Consider the following 27,308-nt stretch of genomic DNA (forward strand, 5'->3'; position numbering starts at 1 on the left):
CCACACAGAAACAACAACACACTGAAATCCTATCTCACACTTACAGGAAAAAGAAATCAGAGTGAAAGGCAAAACTGTAAAACTTTTATAAAATACTATATGAGAATATCTGCATGCCCTTTTGATGCAGGGGAGGATTTCTTTAAAAAACATGCAAAATATTAAAAAGAGGATTAATTTTGATATTGAAATTAAGAATCTTTTTTCATCAGATGTCACCTAGAGAGAAGAAAATGACAGGCCACAAAATTGGGACAAGATATCTGTAACACAACCAAAAAACCATCAGTATCCAGCATTCATTAAGAACATCTAGCAAAAGAAAAAACCCATAGAAAAATTGGTGAAAGACACAAACAGGAATTTGAAAGAGGAAACACAAATGTCCAATAAGCATATAAAACTATGTAATCAGAGAAATATAAATTAAAACCATAATAAAATATCATTCAAACTCACCAGATTTGCACAAATTAATAATAAAAAAGGAATCGAACCAAATGACCATTCACTATAAAAGGGGTAACTTACAGTGCACATATCTGCACAATGAAATACAGCGAAACAAATCAACAGGGCATTAATTTCAAAATCATATCTAACAAAAGTTACATAATACCCATAGAAATTTATTTATATAAATTTCAAAAACAGGTAAAATTATACTGATGTACATTTTATACTCTTTTTAATGTATGAAGTCCATAATAACTTACCAGCAGAAAGTTTCTAAATTTTAAAATCTTTTCTAAAATTCTTTTGTTTATGCAATTTCAATTTTGTAAACAATTAAATCTAAATATTTACTGGGCACCTACCTACATGCAAGGAAAGCTCTGTGTTGTGGAATGACTATATAGTAAGATAAAAAGGTTCTGCATTTTTTTGTTTTGCTCATAGCAGTTATTTTCATTGATCCTTTTACCCATATTACATCTAATTAGTTTAAAAAGGCTCCTTCTTAGAAGAGAACCATGTAATAACAACCATGATCAAAAATCAAAACCAAATACAATCGTCCCTCGATTTATGCGGAATATCCATTCCACATATCATGTTTTTACACAGAAGAAAACCATGTAGAGAGTCCACCGGCACGGAAAAAAACCACTAAAAAAATAAGCCAAAATAAGCCAATTAATAATGCCACTTAATCCTTCTTTAGTTGTTGAAACCGTATTCCCTGGTACAAGCACTTATGGTCATATAGCTTTCCAGCAAGCATTTAAAATTGACAGCTTTACATCACTCAAAGCTAAAGCAATATTCTTGATACAACTTAAATTTGTGTATTTATTCAAGCCTTCTATAACTGTGATTCATTATCTTCAAGTTTATTAAAAATATCACTAAAACTGTTTCATATAATTAACCTTAAAGGTGGAAATAATGCCTTGATCTAAAGGTTGGATCAAGAAAGTTTTATTTGGTGGCAAATATACGACTTTCATATTTGGATGTTCTAATTGTATGGATGACCAAGTTAATTATCTAAAAGTATCTTAAAAGAAAGACATTTTTCTTTCATATAATTTTCAGCTTCTACAAAAAAACATTTGTAAAACCAGTCCCGAAACACATTAGTAGTCACCCCTGCTTTTTTATTTGCCATCCAATTAATGGGAAGATCATTAATAGTTGTGTGTTAGTATTAGCTCTCTATACATTGCTAAGTTAAGCTACTGTTTTTTAGAAAGAGTAATAGCCAATAATGGAAATGGAAAAGAATCATGTAAAATGAGACCCCACAAATGTAAACTGCATATAACAAGTCTGTCTAAAGGGGGAGCAGGCATATTTACTGTATACAAAAAACTCTTGTAAAAAAAATACTGTGTAAATTAAGAGATGGGTATAAATGATCTTTTTCCATGGTCAGTACATCTTTTTGGTCGTTTCCTGTTCCTGCCACTTCTATCATCAGTCTCCCAATCATCCAAAATGAAAACTCTTAAGTGATTACAACTCCCCATTTTCCTTCTCCCCCAACATCCAGTCACCAGGTTTCCTTAGAGACTATTTGCTTATCTGCTTTCCCTGCCAATTCTATTTCCACCACTAACAAAGTCCTCTAGGTATGCTCACCTGGTCAACTAAAATGGTCATCTAAAAAGTCTCGAATTTTAATCGTATTTATTCCCTTTAATCAAATAGCTGGAAGGGACCTTGGAGATCATCTCCAATCCCCTAGAAAAGAAATCAGCTGCTTAATTCTCAAAGTTCAGTGTTCTTACTCATTACTGCGTTATCTAAACCCATGCATCTTTCCAGTTTTAACTAAAGTGTTATGAGACCAGTGGCCAACTTTAATACACTTCTGGATACATTTTTAATGGTCACTGAATTTAACTCTTGAAACGGTTAAGAAAGAATGAAGGTTTTAACTCTTTATAGTTTATGAAGCTTAGCTTGGGAAGGATGCAGCTTAAAATTAAGCTTAAGAATGTGGATATTCTAGGCAGCAATATATAATAGTGAAAAATTATAAATAATCTAAGTATCAAACAATAGCAGAATAGTTAAATAAATACCGTACACCTCCCATTCCCAAACACTGCTAATGGTCTACATTTAGAACATGCACTATTTGAATCTAACTCCATTTCTGGGACAGCAAGCCTCTGAAGATTTCCCTGAGAAGAGCACAGATTTACTCACCAACCTCTCACTCTTAACTAAGGTACTACTAGTCTTTCTCATTTCCTGTAGGGCAGAGTTCTAATTCTTCAGTATGGACTTCAAATGCTAATTTCTGTAGGCTAATTATTTTGGTTCAAGTAAAAGGAGTTAATGTGGTCTGGGTTTGACCCTGATTCCTTGGTGCTCAGCATTTACTCCTGTTGTTCCCTCCAGTTCTATTTTAGCCTAAGTTCTACCCCTTTTTTAAAGACTCAGCTTAAATTCTTGCTCTTCTAAATATTTTCCACAACTTTCCTAAACCTGAGAATAAACTCTTCCTCTACTGATCTCATGCAGAATTTACAACATGTATCACTCACATGGTACAAAGCTTTGTATCATTCTTTATCTGTTTTTAGGATTCCCAAATGGATTGTTGCTTTTCAAAATCATGTTAAGGCAAGTTGTATTTCCAGTGCCTCAAAAATACTGTGTTCAACAGGCATTTAACAAAGGGGATGACGAAATTACCAGAAAATAAGCCTGAATATGAAAATGAACTAAATTTTTGACTTTTTTTTTTTTTTTAAAGGGAAGGGATAGGATATCATATGTTCATTCAAAGAAGATGCACACTTTAGGCTTTAGAACAGGGGTCCCCAACCCCCAGGCCATGGACCGGTAACAGTCCGTGGACTGGTAACAGCAGGAATGAGTGAGTGGTGGGTGAGCGAGTGAAGTGTCATCTGTATTTGCAGCCGCTCCCCAGTGCTAGTATCACCGCCTCAGTTCCACCTCAGATCATGAGGTGTTGGATTCTCATAGGAGCACTGGTCCCTGGTGCCAAAGAGGTTGGGGACTGCTGCTTTAGACAATACAAACCTAAAATAAACTCTAATTTATAGGCTGCTTTAAAAGCAGGGCGTTAAGGTTCTGAGAAGCTATTAAGATTTTTGTCTAAACTTCAGGGTGGTTAATTAAAACAGTAGAGCTATTTAAAACTGAGAATTCAAAATTTGTTTAAAATTATAATCATACATTTTAAAATTATTAAGCTGCAACTTTAGCTAGTTATCCATTACAAAAATTATTGAAAAGCTCTTAAGTATAAATATGCTGCTTTGGTATTTTTTGCAATTGGCAGTGAACGAATTCGTCCGGAAACAAAAAAAATATGTCATAAGATACCTTCAGATAGCGTTCAATATTGTTCATCAAAATATCAATTTCTTCCTTGGACCACATCCCCTGCTTCCATTTGTGTCCTTTAAAAGAAAACAATGTTATAGAAATGTTATTCCTTAGAGGAATAAAATGCTAAAGATAAAACATACCTCCTCTTATCCTTTCGGCAGTATAGAACTGCTAAAAAGACATGTAAATGTTAGAAAAGCTCAAATGTGCTGAGGAAATCCAATGAAAAATGAATTTTATGGGCAAAACAAGAGGTACAAAAAATTCTAGGGCAAGATAAACACAATACGCTAGATAGCAAATGAATAATATATTCTAAATGAGAATTCACAGTAGTTAAAAACAATCAGTTTACTTACTTTTGCTTCCTTTCCTTACTATAGAGTGGCATATACACAACCCCTATTTTCTTGTAGCAGCTTCTTAGCAATCCTTATGAACACAGCAGCACTATAAACACTGTGACAGTAAGCCTGTAAGCCACTTATCGGACCAAAGCAAGTAGACCTTTGAAAAGACTTGACTTCCTATTCCCATAAGCAATAACTACTGTCTTTTAAATGCCACCACTGCATTTGCTCAGAAATTAATAAGACAAAAATCTACTTTATATCAGAAAAATGATCAATTATTGAAAAGCAAACGTTTGTTTCACAGTTTCATTCAGTCATGTGGAGCTACATTTAATTCATTTAGAAAAGCTCACTTACTGTAACTACTTAATCACAATTATAAAGGTTCAACTCAGAATCCTGATGACTATGGCTCTTTTTACCTCCTTTTTTTCCCATTGGACACTAAAATTCACAGTATACCTTACCTTTGTTAGTCAGAGAATCCTTATCTTCTTTAGTTGTAAACCATGCTTGGCTAACTGCTGAAACTTCCTCATTACCCAAAGGAGATATTTCATCTAGTTGCTCATTCTGTAGAATCTTAAAGTTAAAAAACAAAGTCAACTTAATTTAATACCCAACCTGATTCCTCTCTCTTTGTAATGCGAAGCCATTATAAAACTCTAATATAGTAATATAGGATTTAATTATTTTACATATAGTAAAAAATATTTATAGAAAGACATATTTTCTTGCTGTTTTTATTATGGCAGTATGAAAACAAAATTATCTACATTAATAAAATACGACCTTCATTTAAGCAAGTAACTCTACCAGTGACTTGAATTTTATTGAATATTGGCTAAGATTCCATTAAGTATTTAAATCAATGTAGGGTATCCAAAGCCATTTGTATATTTGTATATGTAAAATGAGCTCTAAAATGGAAATTATGGGGCTGAGTGTTATGACTGATTGTTAATGTCCTCACATGTAATTGCTGCCTAGTCATATGTAATGTAATCTCTTGTTAAATTTAAAGGATTAACAGGCTAAATCAAAAGACATTACTCCAAAATCATGGTCTGCTTATTGTTTACTGACAATTTTGTTTTGGCCAACCTCTAGAGCTGATTCCTATCCTCACTAATATACTTCTTCTCAAATAACTATATGGTACTATTATTATTATTATTGCAGCTAAAGCAGTCTTTACTGAGAAATGTGTAGTTAAAAAATAAGCTTTAGTGAGGCATAATTCACATATCATAAAATTTAGCCTTTAAAGTATGCAATTCAGTGCCTTTTAGTATATTTATGCAACTATCACTGAGTATATTTTTAATGACAGACATACCTAATCTTGAAAATTTTGCAGGTACAAAGCTGCTTTTAAGAGTTGGCTGCGGGCTAAACAGAGCTATAGTGTAAGTGAGGAAGATGTGCTAACAGTGCTATCGTATCAGCTAGGAGCCTATCATAGGCAGACCAGGATAAGGGGAGAGTCACATGGCTAGTGATCTCTCAACCCAGTGCAGTCGCTGGACTGAAGCAACTGCTAAGCTATGTCAATGGCTAGAGGTAATCCTAACAAAGACTGGACTATTTACGGAATAAGCAAAAAAAATGAATTCGAACTTTAAGAGGAAATAAAACCCGTATCACTTTGAAAGAAGAGAAGCTGTCATTGAACAACCAAAGCACAATGAGAGGAAAAACCTTATCTCTATTGTCACCTACTTTACTTTTATATCTAGTGGTAATGAATATATTGTATTTATAAATGCATTTTTTAAAATCATGTGCAAAAAGCTAGAAATCACTGAACAAGTATGAAAAGTTTTATAACCCTGTATTTACGTGTCATACATTTTAGATTTTTTTGTTTTAAAGACCAAGAGGCTATTATAAAGCTGAGAATCGAAACAAACACTAGATAGATGTCTAAGGCCTCTTGTATTCTGAAGATTATAATTCTATCACATTTGACACTGAAGGTGATTCAGAGAGCTATCAAAAGACTTTGATACACATAATACCCACTTTTAAGAAATACAATGTAGAAAATGCTCTCCTGAGATGATGTTCTCTTATGTTAATCAGTTGGTTAAAAGTATTAAATCACCATTTCTCAAAATGAGTCTAACTATACAGCAAAGCGCACTCTATGAACCTTAGGAATAAACCTGTCATGCTGAATTACTGCCATCTTTGGACAAATATTTAATGCATTATGGCATAAACTCTCCTGATGAAGAGTTACAATCATTACTTAAGTCATATAATGTTAAACATGTAAACAGCTATCTAATGAAGCAAATAATTATATTTTAACAGAAATATTCAACACTGTCAATAACAAACGAGTTAAGTGAACACAGCAAGAGACTTATTACTATCTACATTGAAGGATATCTATACTTAATGTAGATATTAATGTTTTATAGTATTTTACCTACATTTTCCTCTACTTTATGCATAAATCTTTTAAAATTACTCAGTATTTAATATGCTATTGGTTTTTTAAATTAGTTGTAGAGTTTCATGTTTATAATACGTACAGGCTTAGAAGTATAAGTATTTCACCCAACAAATACCTGTTGCAACCACAAAGTACTATATATATTTGGAAATTTCTTTAGTTTCTAATTATCTTTCAAGCTAGTCCCATTACTAGAATGAGACACAGTACATTAACTACTAAACTATGTAAAATAGCTACATCTGGTTTAACACCAAACGACAGCAAAAAAGTAGAGTATTTCTGAACTTTTAACTACACTGACTTTTGTTCATGACTTAATGTTAATCTCATTAAACATATATTCGGAATTATTAAAAGTTTTTTATTCACTAAAATGGTAATAACAAACCAAGAGGCTAGTATTAAATTATAACTCATTAACTCTTTGCAAATAACTCAAACAAAACAGCCTAGAACTTGTCTAACATTGCTACTGCTCAATGTTATAACTAGGTTGTAAACCAAATCATATGTATGTATACAGTTATTTTTATTGTGCTGAAATGAAATGGAAGTGAAACTAGTGTCTGAACCTGAAGTGAATTTGACAAGCCCCATTTTAAAGAAAGGATGTGTTCTATTGCTTCAGAGGGCTTAGAAAAAATTCCTGTCCAAATCACCTATTGATATACAAGGTTAAATTATGAGCATCACCAGCCTGTCTCAAAGCTGTGTGGAGCATATCACAGACTCAGTCCTCTGGAACCACTCTGAAGCTCCCTATCGGAGAAGGATGACAGTGCACCTACTTGAGACGTCTTTAGTCCTTGATGTTATAAATCAACTTATAACTATTGTACTTAACTGAACAAGGGTCGCTATGATGCTTCACATAAGAAAAATAATGGTACAATGTCTCCACTGTTTACTTCAAAAATATTTTATTAAATAAAGAGATGAAGCAAAAGGACAAGCTACTAAAAAGAAAGGCACAATCTGCCAGAGATAAATTTATACGTAAAATAGATTTAAGCTTCAGGCTAAAAGAGCAAAGAATTCCAATTACTTTTGGCAGAAATAACTTGACAAAGAAGTTCACATAAGAGGAAAACAGTAAGGCTGATTATTAGCCAACTTCTAAACACATAATAAAATGTATATAGTCCTACAGGCACCAAAAGGAACTACCACAATTACAACTATTATAACTAAAACCTGTTTGAAATGACTAGCTTCCAGTCATATAGAATAAACACACATAGCCTTTCTAAATCAGTTACTACAGATATCTGCTGGGTAAAACTATCTCAAAAACTTTTATATTCCAATCAATATCTAATATAATGGGAAAGATAAAACTTAAAGTTATTTAACAGCTCAAGTGAGATCACTCCATATAAAGAAGCACATGCATCACCTGTTTTAAAATAAGTGAACCACTCTACGGAGAATTAAATTTAAAAGACTAACTTTGCTTATAATTCTGAGACTCATATATGTGGGGACTTAGAAACCTGAATGAAGTAATAAGTCTTACCTCAATTTTGTGGTTGCTACTTTGTCAGACAAACATGTCTGTGCCATTTTATTACTTAAGGTATATGTCAAGGAGAGCCCTCTTGCAGCTAATAAAAAGACTTACTATACCTGGATCTGTGTCACAGTACCCTCAGTAATCTCATCATCTGCCACCTCTGTGGTTGCGGTCATGGTCACCTCAAAGCTCTGATCATTTTCTGAAACTTTAAGAAAAAGAACAGTTCAACCTCAGAATAATAATGGCAGCTCGTAATTATTTTTTTAAAAAATCTATGAGAGGATGGTGGACTAGGTAAAAGCAGGATTCGCCTCCTGTCAGGTCCACATTAAAATTATAACCAAATTTTAAAATAACGTGGAGAATCACCTGAAGTCCAGCTGAGCATAATGCGTATGTCTGATAATATAAAGAAGGAGCTACGTCAAAGCCAGCAGGAAGGGCAAAGTCACAAATTGGGCTGGACCTGTACCCACAGGTGGCAGGAGAGAATAGGGACAGAGAGCCAGGTAGCAGAGAGCCCCCTGAAAGAGCGGAGTCCTTGCCCAATATGGGGGCTCCCCAGCCCAGGGAAGAGGAGTTCTCAAAAAATCTGACTATAAAAATCAAAGGGGATTCTGGCCATCTGGGTGAGATGGAAGGAGAGTGAAATCCCAGAAGCCCATTTAAAGGGCCGACGCACAGGCTCTCTCACCCATGGACACTCACCCAGGGCACTGGATGTGGAACAGAGGCTTGGGCCAGATTCACACAGGGAAAGACTGCATTACCTGGCGCTGGAACTAGGGCTATACAGGCAGTCGCCATTGTGCCTTATTTGGGAACCCCATATGAGGCGATCTACAGTCCATCGCCAGCTTGCCTGTGCAGATCCACCCCCTGCATGGCCAATTCTGAAGGTGCACTGGCCTGAGATCGCCTGCTCTATCCAACCTATATTGCCTGCGGCGAATTTGTCAACAGGCGGCTGCCCCATCCTGCCCCTTTCCAGGGCCCAACATTTGGTGTAGGTAGCAGACCTCAGCTAGCGCTATATATGCATTTCAGGGGAAATCAGTGTGGGCAGACCACTGCTGCTTGCAAGAGCTGCAATATCACTTGGGGTGGGTGGGTCGCAGGGGTCTGTGGGACCACCCCAGATGTCAGCTGTGATCTGTGACTACAGCGGCAATGCTCGGACACAGCAGTTGCAGCAAAACTGAGGCTGTACTGGCTTGACGGCCCTTGTCTCCCTGAAATCCTGCCCTATCCAATTTACAAAGTGCCCAAGGACCGTTGACAAGCAGCTACCTCTGCCCTGCCCGTTTGGAGTTGCGCATTCTGTGCAAGGCAACAGACTTCGGTTAGCGCAGTGAGCAAATTTCTGGGAAAACAGTGAGGAAGAGATCACTGCTACCAGCACGATACGATATTGCTTGGGCAGATCACAGGGTTTGTGGGCCCATCCCAGATGGCAGTAGGTCTTGCAGTGATATGTGATGTCTGTGGGAGCCTGTGGTTTCAGAGCTGGCAGCAAATCTGGTGCTGTATAGGCGTGACAGCCCTGTGTCTCACTGAGACACTGCCCCACTTAACCCACAAATTATTTGTGGCAAGGCTGTTCACAGGCAACCCAGTCCATCCTGCACTTTCCTTGGGACATGAATTCAACAGCAAACAATAGCACTCAGTTTGTGTGGCCCATGCAAAGCCCATGCAACAAGAAGAAGCTTTTGTGGTGGGCCACAAAACCATGCCCATGACCTTCAGTAAGCCTTGAACAGATCTTAGGTGTTAGCATGCCTGAGGTGGGCAGTGGCTGCTCTTTCTGCGATCTGATACTTGTACAGGGAACCACAGAGACAGTGTGGGCATGTAAACTGACACTGCAGTGGCAGAGGGAAATCTGCTCTATATCCAGGTGATTCCTGGGCCCCTGCACCCAATGCACCCAATGCACATATCACCCAGAGGCTCTTCCAGTTGTGGAGTCTTACGGGCAAATGACAGGCAGTCTCAGGCCTTGAGGAGCTCTGGTTCTTCTGCAAAAATGCCCTAGGCCCGGTAATCAGGGTAACCAGACTGTGGCCTGCAGCACTGTCTCTTCCACTTGTCTATAGATCTAGCATAGGCAGCAACCATCTGCGGATTGCTTTGTAGCTCTCACCAGGTATCCCTGAGCAATCAAAGGCAGCAGCTAACTTTGGCCTACTGGGGAGCCCCTCCCAGTAAACCAATGCGCCTGGAAACTGGCACTGGACCAAAACACAGCAACTCCAGACTAGTCTCAGAAGTGGTACGCACAAAGGGTGGTCTCAATAAGTACACAAGTCTGCTAGGGCAAATCCCACTCAGTGGGGTCAGCCCCCACATAGCTCATCCCTGTGGGCACAGCCAATTCCCAAAGTCATCCAGCCCTAGCGTTAATCTCATTCACTTATGTACTAACACCAGTACAGGCTTAGCTACTACAGAAGATAATACACAACCCACACAAAGATCATGTCCAGAGACTCCGGCATAGGGGATCAGGGAGAGTGCGCCACTGGGCCATACGTGACACCTTCCACATAAGGCCATCTGGCCAAGGCTGAGAGATGAAACAAATCTTCCTAACACAGAGAAGCTAATAAAATGAGAAAGGAAAGAAACATGCCACAAATGAAACAACAGGCGAAAACTCCAGAAAATAAGCTAACTGAAATGAAGGCAAGCAGCCTACCAGAGACAGAATTCAGAATAGTGGTTGTAAGAATGCTTAATGATTTAGAGGGAGAACGGATGAGCTTAATGAGAACTTCAACAGAGAGAGAGTAAGAGTAAAAAAGGACATAGAAACCATAAAAAAAACCACACAGAAATGAAGAATATGATAACTAAAACAAAGAATATACTAGAAAGATTCAGCAGTTAATTGGACGAAGCAGAAGATCGAATCAGCGACCTCGAATACAAGGTAGCAGAAAACACCCAATCGGAACAGAAGAAAGAAATAAAAAGAAGATAATTTAAGAGACCTCTGGGACAACATGAAGCATAACAGTATCTGCATCATAGGAGTACCAAAAGGAGAAGAGAGAGAGTGAGACAGAGCAAGGGACTGAAAATCTATTTGAAGAAATGACAGAAAACTTTCTTAACCTGGCAAAGGAATTAGACATACAAGTCCAGGAAGTACAAAAAGTCTCAAACAAGAGGAATTCAAACAGTCCCATACCAAGACACATCATAGTTAAAATGACAAAGGTCAAAGATAAAGAAAGAACCTTAAAAGCAGCCAGAGAAAGGAAGTCAGTTACTTACAAGGGTACCCCTATAAGAATGCTGATTTTTCAATGGAAATTTTGCAGGCCAGAAGGGACTGGCAATAAATGTTCAAAGTTATGAAAAACAGAAATCTACGACCACGAATACTCTACACAGTAAGGCTTTAAATTAAAATAGAAGGTGAGATAAAGAGTTTCCCAGGCAGGGAAAAGCTTAAAGAATTCATCACCAACAATCCAGTATTACAAGAAATGTTAAAGAGACTTCTGTTAAAAAAAAAAGAAATTAGGGGGTGAAAAGAAATACAAATAATAAAATGGCAGTAACTATGTACTTATTAATAATCACTTTATATGTAAATGGATTAAGTGCTGCAATCAAAAGATAGAGGGTAGCCGAATAGATAAGAAAACAAGACCCATGCACATGCTGTCTATAAGATACCCACTTCAGATCAAATGACAAAGGCTGAAAATAAAGAGATAGAAGAAGATATTTCATGCAAATAAGAGGGGCGGTGAGGGGGGGGCGGGGGGAAGCTGGGGTAGCAATACTTATATTAGACAAAAAAGACTTTAAAACAAAGGCTATATAAAAGACAAAGAAGGGCATTACATAATGATCAAGGGATCGATACATCAAGGATATAACCCTAGTAAATATATGTGCACTCAACATAGGAACGCCTACAAACATAAGGCAATTACTGACAGACATAAAAGGAGAGATCAACAGTAAATACTCTCATAGTAGGAGACTTTAACACCCCATTGACCCATATGAACAGATATTCCAGACAGAAAATAAACAAGGAAACAATGGGCCTAAAAGACACACAGACTGATTTAATAGGTATTTTCAGAGCATTTCACTCCAAAGCAGCAAAACATACATTCTTCTCAAGTGTACACAGAATATTTTCCAAGACAAACCACATGTTAGGCCACAACACAAATATTAATAAATGTAATAAGACTGAAATCACATTGACTGTCTTCTTTGATTACAATGGTATAAAACAAGGAAAAAAACTGGAAAATACACAAACACATGGAAGCTAAATAACATTCTACTAAACAATGAATCGGTTAACAATGAGATCAAGGAAGAAATCAAAAGATACCTAGAGACAAATGAAAATGAAAATATGACTCAAAATCTATGGGACATATCGAAAGCAGTCCTAAGATGGAAATTCACAGCAATACAGGCCTACCTCAAGAAACAAGAAAAAACTCAAACAATCTAACCTTACACTTAAAAGAACAAGAAAAAGAACAGCAAATAAAGCCCAAAGTGAGTAAAAGGAAGGAAATAATAAAGATTAGAGCAGAAATAAATGAAATAGTCTAGAAAAACAATACAAAAGATTAATGAAACCAAGACCTCATTCTTTGAAAGGATAAGCCCTTAACCAGACTCATCAAGGAAAGAAGAGAGGGGACTCAAATAGATAAAATCTGAAATGAAAGAAGAGAAGTAACTATGGACTCCACAGAAATACCAACGATCATAAGAAAATACTACAAGCAATTATATAATTATATGCCAAGAAATTGGACAATCTGGAAAAAATGGGTATATTCCTAGAAACATACAATCTCCCAAGATCGAGTCAAGAAACAAAGAATCTGAACCGATCGATTACCACCAACAAAATACAATCAGTAATCAAAAAACTCCCAAAAAACAAAAGTCCTGGACCAGGTGGCTTCAGAGGTGAATTTTGACCAAACATTCAAAGAATCTATTCTTCTCAATTTTCTTCCAGAAAATTTAAGAAGAGGGAACGTTCCCTAACTCCTTTTATGAGGCCATCATTACCTTGATTCCCAAACCAGATGACGTTACAAAAAAAGAAAACTATAGGCTGCTATCTCTTATGAATATTGATGCGAAAATCCTCAACAAAATATTAGCAAACCTAATTCAGCAATATGTTAAAAATATCATACACCAGATCAAGTTGGACTTATTCCTGGGATGCAAGGTTGATACAATATCTGCAAATCAATTAATGTGATACACCGTGTTAACAGATTGAAAGATAAAAAATCATATGATCATATAGATAGATGCAGAAAAAGCATTTGACAAAATCCAGCTTCCACTTATGATAAAAACTCTCAGCAAAGTGGAAATAGAGGGGAACATATCTCAACATAATAAAGACAATATATGACAAACCTACAGCTAACATCATACTCAATGGGGAAAGGCTAAAAGCGTTTTCCTTAAGATCAGGAATAAGACAAGGATGCCCACTTTCACTGCTTCTGTTCAACATTGTAATGTAAGTCCTAAAAACAGCAATAGAAATAAAAGGCACCAACATTGGAAAGGAAGAAGCAGAACTCTCATTATTCACAGATGACATGATACTATATACAGACAACCCTAAAGATTCTACCAAAAAACTCTTAGAATTGATCAATGATTTCAGTAAAGTAGCAGGATACAAATTAATATTCAGAAGTCAGCTGCATTTTTATACACTAATGATGAACTTTCAGAAAGGGAAATTAAGAAAACAATCCATTTATACAATTGCATCAGAAACAATAAAATACCTGAGAATCAAAGTAACCAAAGAGGTAAAAGACCTACTCTCAGAAAAGCATAAGTATTTGAAAAAAGAAATTGAAGAAGATACAAATAAATGGAAGCATATACCATGCTCAAGGGTAGGAAGGATCAACATCATTAAAATGGACATACTACCCAAAGCAATCTATAAATTCAATGAAATCCCTATCAAAATACCAATGGCATTTTTCAGAGAGCTAGAACAAATAATTCTAAAATTTATGTCAAACCCTAAAAGATCCCAAATAGCCATGGCAGTCTTGAAAAGGATAAACAGAGTTGGAGGTATCACACTATCTGATATCAAACTATACTGCAAGGCTACAGTGATCAAAACAATATGATGCTGGCATAAAAACAGATATATTTATCAATGGAACAGAATAGAAAGCTCAGAAATAAATCGAAGTCTATATGCTCATTTAATATATGACAGGAGGCAAGAATATGCAATGGAATAAAGACAGTCTCTTCAATGAAACGGGACTACCTTCTCACCCTGTATATAATAGGCTCAAAATGAATTAAAACTTAAATGTAAGACCCCAAACCATAAAACTTCTAGTAGAAAACATAGGCAGTAATCTCTCTAGTAATTTCTTTTCAGATATATCTCTTTGGGCAGGGGAAACAAAAGTAAAAATAAACAAATAGGACTACGTCAAACTAAAAAGTTTTTGTAGAGCAAAGGAAACCATCAACAAAACAAAAAGACAACTGACTGAATGGGAGAAGATATTCACTTATGATACATCTGATAAGGGGTCAATATCCAAAATATATAAAGAACTCATACAACTCAACAACAAAAAAACCCAAAAAATCCAATTAACAAATAGGCAGAAGACCTGACTAGATATTTCTTCAAAGAGGAAGTACAGATGACCAACAGACATATGAAAAGATTCTCAAGGTCACTAAATCATTAGAAAAATGTAAATTAAAACCACAATGAGATATCACCTCACATGTCAGAATGGCTATCATCAGTAAACCAAAGAACAAGTGTTGGTGAGGATGTGGAGAAAAGCGAACCCTCATACGCTGTTGGTGGGATTGCCAATTGATACAGCCACTATGAAAAACAGTCCGCAGGTTCCTCGAAAAATTAAAAATGAATATACCTTTTGACCCAGCAATTGCACTTGTGGGTATTTATTCGAAGAAAACCAAAACAGTAATTATTATTAAAGATTTATGCATCCCTATGTTCATGGCAGGTCTATTTACAATAGCCAAGATATGGAAGCCACCTAAATGCCCATTAAGAGATGACTGGATAAAGTTTGGTTTATATATAGAATGGAATATTACTTGGCCATTAAAAAAATGAAATACTACCATCTGCAACAACATGGACAGATTTAGAGGTGATTCTGCCGAGTGAAATAAATCAGACAAAGAAAGATAAATACCATGTAATTTCATTTATATGCATAATCTATGGAACAAAAAGAACATACTAATAGAAAACAGACTCACAAATATAAAGGACAATCTAGTGACGGCCAGAGGTAGTGGGGTGAGGGGCTGGGAGAAAGTGGTGAAGGGTTAAAGAAGTACAAATTAGTAGTTGGTCACAGGGATGGGTAGCATGGCATAGTAATGCAGTCAGCAGTAAAGTAATGGCTATGTGTAGAGCCAAAGGGAAGAGAGAGTAATCAGGGGGGTCTTTTTGTAAACTATATAAATGTCTAACCAATGTACTGTATACTTGAAACTAATAATAAAATAAAATAGATTGCAAACAAAAAAATCTATAGAAAAAATGTGATCATCTAATTTCCTAACACATTCCTTGCATACATACACATACATACATTTAACAAATATTTATTGTGCACCAAGTACATACTAGTACTTCTCTGGGTGATGTGGAGATAGCAATGAGCAAAAGAAACAAAAATCCTGCCTTTATAGTGCTTATAGTCTAGTGGGTTAGACACAAAATGAACATGGTATCATGTTGGATGGTTATAAGTAGTAAGGGGAACAAATAAAGCAAGAAAGGGAATATATTGGGGAGTGGAGGAAGGTGTTTGAAATTTTAGATAGGAGGCCAAGAAAAGTAATCAAGACTTGTAAAAAAGTGAAGAAGTGAGCTAGTTAAGTAAGTATCTTGACTAAGAGAACTTTAAGCATAAGGAACAACAAGTGCAAAGAAAGGCTCTGGGATGGGGGCATGCCTGGATTTTCCTAGGAATAGCAAGAAGGGAAGTATGGCCAGAGCAGAATAAACAAGAACAGTAAAATATTGTGTGGGGACTTGGAGGCCACTGCAAAGACTATGGCTTTAACTCTCAGACAGGAAATCACTGGAAGACTTACAGAAGTCATATAATCTGACTTATTTTTAACAGGATCACTCTGGTTGCCCTGGAAGAAAACAGCCTGAAGAACAGCAAGGGCTAGAATGAGATAAGTTATGAAACTAATTCAATAATCATGATAAGAAGACAGTGCAGTGGACCAGAGTGAAGGCAAGTAAGGGTGATGAGAAGTAGATCAAATATATTTTGATGGTTGAGCCAATAAAATTTGCAGATAAACCAAATATGAGAGAAATTGAAAAGTCAAGGGTGATACTAGTTTCTTTTTTGGAATCCCAGCTACTGGAAAAAACGTACCTGCCATTAATGAGATTAGAAAGACTGGAAAAGCAGCAAATTTAAGAATTTAGGAAGTTTCAGGAACTCAGTTTTAAACACATTAGTTTGAGATACCTAAAAACATCTAGAGTTAAGAGGAAAAGTCTGGACTAGAATAAATCTGGAAGTCATTACCAAAGATAGCATTTAAAATCATGAATTCTAGGGAATAAGTGAAAATGGAAAACAGCAGCAGTCTAAGAACTGAGTCCTGCGACATACCACATTTAGAAGTTAGCGAGATGTGGACAAGTCAGCATAAGAGACTGAAAGGTAGATGAAAACTAGAGGAATATGTTACCTGGAAGCCAAGTGACAAAATGTTTCAGGGAGGAGGGAGTGATAAATGTCAAAAATTATGGATAGATCAAGGAAAACAAAGACTAAAAAAAAAATCGCCGTTGGATTTTGCAACAAGAAGGTCTCTGGAGACCTGGGAAGAACAGTTTTGGAGAAGTAATAGAGGTAAAAGTGAGACAAGTGGGTTTAAGAAAGAATGGAAGAAAAAAATGAAGGTAACTATAGGCAATTCTTTCAAGGTATTCTGTTCTAAAGGAAAGAAAAGAATTGGACGGAAGCCAAAAGTGGACTAATGGGACTGTTTATTTAAAAAAAAAATTACAGTATATTTGTCATTCTAATGGGAACAATCCAGTAGAGATGGAAAACCTGATGATTCAACAGAGAAAGGAAAGAATTGCTGCAACAATGTCTGTAAGTAGGTAAAAGGGATGAGACCTCATCAATCGAAGGGTTGGCCTTAGCTAGGAGAAGAGATAGCATATATGGGCATAGATACATGTGGGTGTATATTTGTGGTAGTAGAAACTTATAGAAATTAGTTTCTGGCTACTTCAATTTTCCCAGTAAGGTAGGAAGCAAGGTTATCAGTTGAGAGTAAAAAATGGTAGAGGACGTAATAGAGGTTTGGGGATATATGAACAGTCATCTCATTAAGTGAAGAATACTTCTAGAAGTATGGCGTGACTGGCAGGCAACACTCTGAGCCCACTTCAAGTTAATGATCATCGATTTAAAGTGAGACCAGTCAGCCTGCTTGTGCTGTTTTTCTCTCACTGGATAAAGACATAAAAAGGCTGATACATTTAACCAGGGTTGAGGTCTGACCAAAGAACAAAGAACTGAGGGAAGGGAAAAAGGACAGTAAATGCAAGACAGTGATTATGATGATTAACCATGAAACTGAAACTGGGTAAGAAGGAAACAGGATACAAAGTGGAGAAGAAACAAAAAAAATTAAGATCAATGAATCCCAGTGGGACAAAGGATCACAGAAGTTTAAAAGTATTAGAGGAAGTAAGCTGGAAATACAGGAAGTAGTGGTAGGAAACGAAGTCTGAAGTAGATCACAAATGGACTCCAGTTAATAGCTAATAGCAAGAGTGGTAATAGTAATGATAAATGAAGCAGTGTGGAGAACAAAAGGGACAGGAGGCTAAGGCATTGCAATAATCACCTAAATGAATAATCACCAAGAGTAGTAACTACGAACAGGGAATGGAGTAAAAAATTACAGTATATTTGTCATTCTAATGGGAACAAATATAAAAGTGGTGGTAGATGACTGCAAAAAGTGGTTAACACATGATCTAGACTGCTAACCATGAGAGGTAAGAGGTCTTTTAAGGCTCAGATTGATAAATTTTATCAGTTTTATAAAGCATGTAAAAAAAACCCTGAACATTAAAATTAAATTTTAAGTTAAATCTCTAAAAATTAATGTTCACTTCCATGAAGTCCAAGAAATGACTTTTAATCAATCCTGGATGACAGTGATAGATATAGGACTTAGTTTTTATGTGACTTTTAAATGAAGAAACTTTCCTAAGCTGATTTTATCAACATACTTTTTACAGATCCAGGGAACATGTAAATATTAATCACTCAAAAATTCTGGCTTAATAAAATAAATAAATCCTGAGGATGTAATATACAGCACGGTGACTGTAGTTAATAATAATGTATTATATACTTGAAAGTTGTTAAGAGAGTAACTCTTAAAAGTTTTCATCACAAGAAAAAATATTTGTAACTATGTGTGGTAATGGATTTTAACCAGATTTATTGTGATCATTTCACAATATATACATATACCAAATCATTATGTTGTATACCTAAAACTAACATAATGTTACATGGCAATTATATCTGAATAAAAAAAATTCTACCTTAGAAAATGTCCACATAGGATTGGATCTAAACAGATAGGCCAATCAAGTTTTAAAACTGAATCACAACATAATGATAATCAAATTAGGAAAGAGTTTAAAAAATCATATGACTCATCATTAGGAGCAAAGATCACTTAATTAGAAATAGTTTATGTTTGCAAGTGTCACAATTGGACGCAATATTAACATTAACACTGTCTTTCAACAAAGTCTCACAGTATACTGATATTAAAGAGTTTCACTGGATTAGTGGTTACCAGAGGGAAGGGGAGATGGGGAAGGTAGACTGGGGTAAAAGGAGTCATATATTTGGGGGAAAAAATAAAAGTTTCTTTTCTTAATAAGCAATTAAACTCTAAATACTGAGTACGTATCTACTTTGGGAAGACATGATTTTCTATGAACACTTAGTCTTAGTTTTTCTACTGGATGAAGATGTGATTTTGCTTGATGTGGTACAAAATGAAAGTTCTAGGATATGGCAAGACTCTCCTTTATGCAGAGTGCTGCCGACAGCTTTGTGCCCCAACCCCATTGTCATTGCCTAAGATGTACTCCAGCTTTGTGGTGCCACAAGTTCAACAAGATTCCTATTTTTTGCTAAATAAATCAGAAATATAATCTAACGTTATAGTTGGCATGTTGTAGTCTTTCGCCTACAGTATTTCACCTGAATTACTATACCCCCTTAGAATCCAGTCTACTCTAAATGGTCTTGGAATATTAACTTGTTAAAAACTTTCTTAGTGAGAATAAATTAATCGGATTCTCATCTAACTTCCATTTAGCTATATACCATGTGAAGAGGCAGTACAGCTTTGAGGTTAAGAGTATGAATTACAGGAACCAGAATGCCTGGGCATGACCTTAGACAAGCTATGCCTTAGTTTCCTCATTTATAAAATAAGGATAATAATAACCCCTCCTCTAGAGCATGCTTTCTCAATGAGAAAGCGTATTTCTCAAATATGCTTCTGGGGTGTGTGTGTGAAAAACATTATACTCTTTATTAACAAAACAAAACAAAAACCCAAAACAGTATATCTGTGGTATTATTTCATGGGGGAGAGCACGATCAGGAAAAAAAAGTTTAAAAGAAGCCTTCTGGGTGGGGTGAGGGGGACAATAAAAAAAAATTAAGAAGATTAAATTGCCAACATATGTAAAAGGATTTATAAACACTCCTGGCACCTAAATAAGTGCTCATTAAGTGTTAAAAAGCGGTTTTTTGACTAAATGAAAAGAAAAATAGAGGTGTAAGTCCACCTTCAAATGCCAATTCAATCTCTTGCAAGCTAAAATTTGATTTCAAAAGGGAACTCTGTTCTTAATACACATGACTTACGTGGAAGTGCAACAACTGATATGCAAGGAGTAGAATCATCAATACTCTGATCATCCTCAGAAGACAGACAAAGCCTTTTATGCGGAGGTTCAGTACTATCTTCTGAGTCTATTTCATCAGCTTCTAATGAAAGGTAACAAAATGAAAAAAAAAAAAATCTCAAAATCTTTAAACCAATGAGGAAAACACAAAATCTTCAAGTTATGACTGTAAAATAATCTTCTTACTAATTTGCTCTGTTAACTAAAACCAGTTGTAGAAGTAGAACTCAAAACAACATTGTCTTCTCTATGTCTGGTTCAGCACCTCTATTCTTAAGACAAGGAACTATGACAAAGATGTCACTTTTATTCTTAAGACAAGGAACCATGACAAAGATGTCACTTTTTAAATATTACACTTTTGTTGACTATCTGATTTTCCAAATATTTCACGTGTAAAGACAAGGGCTGGTTACTTATTCAATCACAAATATCTGATGAAAGCCTACTATGTGGTAAGTGATGGGAACAATAATGAGACACGGTGTAGTGGAAATGATGAAGCTAATGATTTCAAAACTCTGTAATAAGAGCTATGACAGGGAATGAAGAGGTCGTTATATGAGCAGAGAGGAGAGGCATTTAATTTAAACTGGAGGTGAAGGAAGGTTTCCCGGGGAAGGTGTCTTGAACTTGAAAGGGAAACAGAAGCCGGGGGAAACGATTATCACTGGCAGGGGGAAATGATTATTACTAGCAGTAGGAGTAACATGTACAGTGGTACTGAGACATAAAAAGTTTAAGGCAGGAAAATAAAAACAGTTGTGAGCTGCTGGAACATACATGAAATGTGGTAGGAAGTGAGGCATGGAGGAAAACTTTGATGATGGAAGGCCTATGTGCTAAATTAAAGAACCTGAATTATATTCTAAAGACCACGGTAAGCTTTGAAAAGCCCTTCTTACTTTGTTGAGCCATGACCAATATCATTGGCAGTTTGAATTAGAGGTGGGAGACTGGTTAAAAGGCTATTAGAGCTACTTAGGTGAGAAATGAACTAAGGAAGGAGACTTGAGAGAGAGGAAGGAATGGATTCAAGAAACATAATTCCATCAACGAGTCATCGTGATGGGATGAAACTGGGAGATGAAAGAAGGATTTATTCCTATTCATATTTATGACTTGAGATACTAAGTAATGAAATTGAGTAAGGAAAGGAAAACTAGGTTGGGGAATTTATAAAATAATTCAGTTTGAGACATGTGAAATTTAAGGTGCCTATGAAAAACATAGAATTTAGAATAAAGACAGAAGTTTGAATAATTTTTACAGGCAGGTGGTAGTTAAAACCACAAGCCTGAATAAAATAACACAGGGATTAAGGATGGAGTGAAAAGAGAAGATGGAACTTCGGTTGAGCAAAGGTAAACTTAAAGCAAAATAAATAATAAATTATAAATAAGGAATAGGTAGAGAAATAACAAAATCATAAGTCTCAAGGCTGTTGAATCTTAATTCATTACAGATGATCAAATTAAATCCTATTCAGATAGTCACATAAAATTCTCTAACACAGGTTCTAGTAAAAAAATGTTCATCTATTCCTATTGGTACAACTATTTCTACATTTCTATTGTACTACATATACTTCGGTATCAAACAGTATCAAAGAGGAAGTGTATTATAGTTCATCATCTTTGGAGGCTCAACAGATTTTGCTTATAAAATAACCACCCATAAAGGTTAAAATTTATGGTGAATTAAAAAATATACCAAAGTATATTTAAAAAATATAAAAATAAAAATACAAACTAAGATTAATTCATGATTCAAAGAGATAAACTCCTTTCCTGCTATGCTAGCCTAAAATGTTTATCTGGATAATAGAGATCAAAGGTGACATAAATCCAGAAATTCAAAAGGATTAACAATTATATGTCAGTAAGTTCTCCTACCATTCTGAGGGCAATGAAGAATGAGGTTCCCGTCTGTGTCCCGAGTCAAAGTCACAGAGTTCACAGTTTCTACTGTTACTGTGTCAGAATCCTCTTCAACTGTGCTCATACTCAAATCTATACAAGAACAGACTGCAGATTAGGATTTAAAAAATTTCCAAATATGAACATAAAGTAGTCCTCTACTTCCCCCACCTGCCTCTGCAAAACTCCTACAATTTGTATCTTTCTATAGTGTTCTTTATGTAAAATTGTGATGACCATTCAGATTTCAAACATTGTTTTTCTTACCTGTACTCATTATTTAGAGTTAGATGTAATAATATCCAAGAATCTGACTGCTATGATTAAAAACGTACAGCATTCACTTTTTTAAGAGCTGTTTTTGCCACATGCGATGAAAGAATTTGTTCTAAGTTGTCATGTCAGCAAAATTCTCACCACTTTTTATTTTTGATTGACAGCTTTGTGATAAGTTTAACTTATGATTCTTTAGAAGATTCGCCGAAACTTTTATGTTAATCTAAGAATTACTTCTCCAAAATATTTTTACAAGTATTTAAGCTCTATTATTTTCTGACCAATAGGAACACTAAATAATTCTTCTCAAAAATTTTTTCGTAATATTAAACACGTGCATACATACGTCATGGACCAAATGCTTTTCTAACAGGTATATGGAGTTATGCTTTCTGTTTCTGTTTAAAGTGCCTTTACCTGCTATTTTATGCAGAGTATCCATGATTGGCAGGGAGAAATGTATTTACTTATAATCAATAGCCTGGTTGAAGTCTTCAGGCTTATCTTATAATGTTCAATGAAGTTCTTGACGCAATACTTAGTTTTGGTCTTGTCCACATACCTTTTTACCAACTACATAATACAGAGGATGGAAGCCTTGATGTGTATTTAAGCTAATCACAATACCTATTTGGTTCCTACACATAAGATACGAGTCTGTTCATATATTTACCATTTACACGAATGCACTTTCCCTAGGCAGAAAAATTTAGGATCTATTAACATTTACATGGTGAAGATCCAGTGATTCATTTAAGTTTTACTATACAAATTACTGTTTTAAAAGGACATCATTTATTTTACAATGGTAAAGATGCCATTTCCAAATTAAAGATAAATAGAAGTTTATCTTTATTATTAGTTATGATTAAAATTTGCAAATCATGATGTGAAGTCCTTGGAACAAAGGCAGGCTTACCTGGAAAACAAATGCATCAGCTATAGCCCTTCCCATAGAATCAAGTCGCCTTCCCTTAGTCACCAGCATCACTTTCATGTTATCCAGATTGTTTCTTCCCCATGTTCCTGCAGTTACAACACTCTGAAAAAGTAATAGCATTACACAATAAGGCTTACAAGAACAAACAATTGTGTGCAAGCAGTATGCTGATAACACCCTAGCCTCAAGTCTCCGTTATTTGTCAACTAGAATAATGACAATACCAGCATTCTTAAGTAGACCTTTAGGAAATCAGTCTAAAAGTATTCCCCAATGAAGGGCAGAAATGATGAGATCCTACACCCACAATGGCCTCTCAAATAAAAAAGAGCTGTATGTGTTTCACTTTAAATCAAAAGCTAGAAATGATTAAGGGTAGTGAGGAAGGCCTGTTAAAAGCATATATAGGCTGAAAGCTAGACCTCTTGTGCCCAAGTTAGCCGAACTGAGAAAGCAAAGGAAAAGTTCTGGAAGGTTGTTAAGAATGCTACTCCAGTAAATGCACAAATGATAAAAGAGCAAAATAGCCTTATTGCCAATATGGAGAAAGTTCTAGTGGTCTGGATAGAAGGTCAGACCAGCCACAACCCTGTCTTAAGCCAAAGCTTATTCCATAGCAAGGCCCTAGCTCTTCAATTCTATGAAGGCTGAGAGGTGAGGAAGCTGCAGAAGAAAAGTTTGAAGCTAGCAGAGTTTGGTTCACGAGGTTTAAGAAGCATCTTGATAACATAAAAGTGCAAGGTGAAGTAGCAAGCGCTGATGTAGAAGCTGCAGCAAGTTGTCCAGAAGATCTAGCTAAGATAATTAATGAGGGTGGCTACACTAAACAACAGATTTTCAGTGTAGATGAGACAGCCTTATGCTAGAAGATGCCAACTAGGACTCTCACAGCTAGAGAGAAGTCAATGCTTAGCTTCAAAGCTTCGAGGGACATGCCATTCTGAAAATCCAAGGACCCTTAAGAATAATGCTCAATCTACTCTGCCTGTGCACTATAAATGGAAAAACAAAGTCTACATGATAGCACATCCCTTTACACGGTTTAGTAAATATTTTAAGCCCACTGTTGAGACCCACTGCTCAGAAAAAGATTCCTTTTAAAATATTACTGTTCATTGACAATGCACCCGGTCATCCAAGAACTCTGATGGAGCTGTATGAGATTAACGTAGTTTTCATGCCCACTAACAATAACACAACATCCATTCTGGAGCCCATGGATCAAAGAGTAATTTTGACTTTCAAATCTTATTAAGAAATACATTTTATAAGGCTATAGCTGCTGTGGTGATTCTTCTGATGGGTCCAGGCAAAGTCAGCTGAAAACCTGGAAAGGATTCACCATTCTAGATACCATTAAGAACATTTGTAATTCATGGGAAGAGTTCAAAATATGAGCATTAACAGGAGTTTGGAAGAATTTGATTCTAACATTCATGAATGACTTTGAGGGGTTCAAGCCTTGAGTGGAAGAAGTAACTGCAGATATGGTAGAAATGGCAGGAGAACTAGAATTAGGAGAGGAACCTGAAGATGTCACTGAATTGCTGTAATCTCATAAAACTTGAATAGATGAGAAGTTGCCTCCTATGGAAGAGCGAAAAAAAAAAAAGGTTTCTTGAGATGAAATCTACTAAAGATGTTGAAAATGGCAACAAAGTGTTTAGAATATTACATAAACTTAGTTGATAAAGCAGAGGCAGGGTCTGAGAGCACTGGCTCTAATTTTGAAAGCAGTTCAGTGGGTAAAATGCTATCAAACAGCACTGCGTGCTACAGAGAAATCTTTCATAAAAGGAAGTCAATCAGTGAAGCAAACTTCATTTTCCTAAATTTTAAGAAATTGCTACAGCCACCCCAACTTTCAGCAACCACCACCCTGATCAGTTAGCAGCCATCGACATTAAGGCAAGACCCTCCACCAGTAAAAAGATATGACTCACTGAAGGCTCAGATGATTGTTAGCAATTTTTAAGAATAAAGTTATTTATTATGGTTATATACACACTTAACAGCCTACAGTATAAACATAACTTTTATATGCACTGGGAAAATAAAAATAAAACCCATGTGACTTGCTTTACTGCACTGCTCTGGAATTGAACCTGCAATATCTCTGAGGTATGCCTGTATGCTTAATTGAATCGTTTTATGCAAACTGTAACACCCTTATGAGCTCTTAGGCTTTTCTGACACCTTAGGACACATCTTACTAATGGATGTATAAAATAAATAAAGATAATGCACAGATGCTCCATTTAAAGCTATGGTGGCTTGCTGCTGAGATGCTACTTTTCATTGCCTCAATGGCAAGATGAAGAGACATCACCGCAAGTATGTGACTGCAAGTTGGCCAACTGATTAATAGTAAAGTCCTTAAGGTGGGACCTGATTTGGTCTTGTTAGAAGAAAAGGCAGCTGGTTTGGCAGAGGCTTTTGATTAAGAGAGAAAGTAGCTGAATTTAAGAGTTTGGAGATAAGAAAAAGACAGACTTCGCAAATCTTTGGAGGGTTTTAAGTTAGGATATACAATTTACATTTTTAAAAGATCACCCAGACTGCAGTATGGATAATGCATAAGAGAGTAGTTATGAAGGAAAGCTGTTGTCCAAGCGATGACTGCCAATTGGAATAGGTGGCAGAGATAAGGGGGTTGGGCAAAGAGATAACTTGGAGGCAGTGTTGACAGGATTTGCTGAATGAAGAGATGGAGATTAAGAGAAGGAGAATTATCTCACGATAATTCTAGGCTTTCAGCTTGAACAACTGAGTTTTGCGGCACTGAGAATGTATTTTATTAAGTAGTTCTATGACTATTAATAAAGATTAGATTAATAATTAAATGAATGCAAATGAGGATGTCAAGTTGATAGTTGGAAGCTGGAATTCAACAGGCAAGAATTAGACCTATGTATTTGAGTTAGTGGTATGATAATTGTTTTCAAAGATAAGAACACCTAGAGGTTTGAGAAGATAGCCTAGATTCTACTTCAGGAGCACTCTAACAGCAGGTAGTCAAGCGATTCATAAACAAATAGGAGACTGAGGATGACCAGGCAGCAGTACAGGATGAAAACTAAGTGGTAACTAAGAGGCACAAGCACAAGAGTGTTTTTCAAGGAGCATCAAGTAGTTAACTGTGTTAAATACTGCTGAGAGGGTGAGATGATGAAGTGACTATTTGATCTGGCAATGTGAAGAACATTGGTGGCTTTAAGAAGTTTCAGAGGAGTAGTGAGTGGGGGCAGAAGCCCTACTACTGGAACACACAGAGAAATGGAAGTAGGGAAGACAATTCAAACAGGTCTTTTACAAGGTTTAGCTTTCTAGTAAAGTGAGAAGATACCTGCTATCACCAGGTCAAGTCAGATTTTATTTAGAAGAGCGTATTTGTAATCTGATACGACTATCACAGTGACTGAGAAATGTTGGTGAATAAATTAATTTACGATAGTAAGTTAAAAGGTTGAGTATTTATAGTGCCTTTATTCTAATTCATTATACATGAAACTGTACATAACTTCTAGACCAGTTCCCCACCTGGTTTATCAGGGAAATATGTCAGGAAGATCTCCAATTCTACCATCAATTTTTTTGGTCCTCTTTGGGGCAAATAAGCACACACCATTGACTCATTTAGATCATCTTTTTCTGTAATAGGTTATAGTTATACCACATGTACTATTTTTATACTAATTAGAAATAAAAGAAAAAAATTTTAACATCCATTTTAAAGGGTAAAATGGTACTTTGGCATGTTTCCATCATTTGATGGGTATTTTAAACAGCCAACAATACCTTAATAAAATCAAGGAAAGCAAGCCTGAAATGTGGTACAGAACTTTTATAATGGGGTACTTACATATACTCACATTTAAATGAGAAATAAATTTTTATTTATAGCTCCCAATAAACGAGATACTAATGTAAAAAAAGAACAACTCTTAGATCTGTTATTTAACACAG

General features: G+C 35.9%; 2 protein-coding genes across 7 annotated transcripts in view; one reads left to right on the forward strand and one right to left on the reverse strand.

Annotated features, from left to right (window-relative positions):
• ELAPOR2 (endosome-lysosome associated apoptosis and autophagy regulator family member 2) overlaps positions 1-27,308 on the forward strand; it is a 299,011-nt gene that overhangs the window by 34,715 nt on the left and 236,988 nt on the right. The window lies entirely within an intron of this gene.
• DMTF1 (cyclin D binding myb like transcription factor 1) overlaps positions 1-27,308 on the reverse strand; it is a 50,022-nt gene that overhangs the window by 17,580 nt on the left and 5,134 nt on the right. For 3 of the 6 annotated variants that reach the window (XM_039878225.1, XM_039878228.1, XM_039878222.1), the window contains exons 2-7: positions 23,322-23,444; positions 22,103-22,219; positions 20,167-20,289; positions 8,260-8,354; positions 4,634-4,748; positions 3,808-3,884 (exon numbers count right to left, since the gene is read on the reverse strand). In XM_039878225.1, coding sequence (XP_039734159.1) covers positions 3,808-3,884; positions 4,634-4,748; positions 8,260-8,354; positions 20,167-20,289; positions 22,103-22,211 — 519 coding nt within the window. In that variant the 5' untranslated portion in view covers positions 22,212-22,219; positions 23,322-23,444. Of the gene's footprint in view, positions 1-3,807; positions 3,885-4,633; positions 4,749-8,259; positions 8,355-20,166; positions 20,290-22,102; positions 22,220-23,321; positions 23,445-27,308 lie in introns of those variants that run through there. The other 3 variants (XM_039878224.1, XM_039878226.1, XM_039878227.1) reach the window with 3 other exon arrangements.

The sequence above is a fragment of the Pteropus medius genome, unplaced genomic scaffold, assembly GCF_902729225.1.
Source record: "Pteropus medius unplaced genomic scaffold, Ma_sr-lr_union100, whole genome shotgun sequence".
Taxonomy (NCBI): domain Eukaryota; kingdom Metazoa; phylum Chordata; class Mammalia; order Chiroptera; family Pteropodidae; genus Pteropus; species Pteropus medius.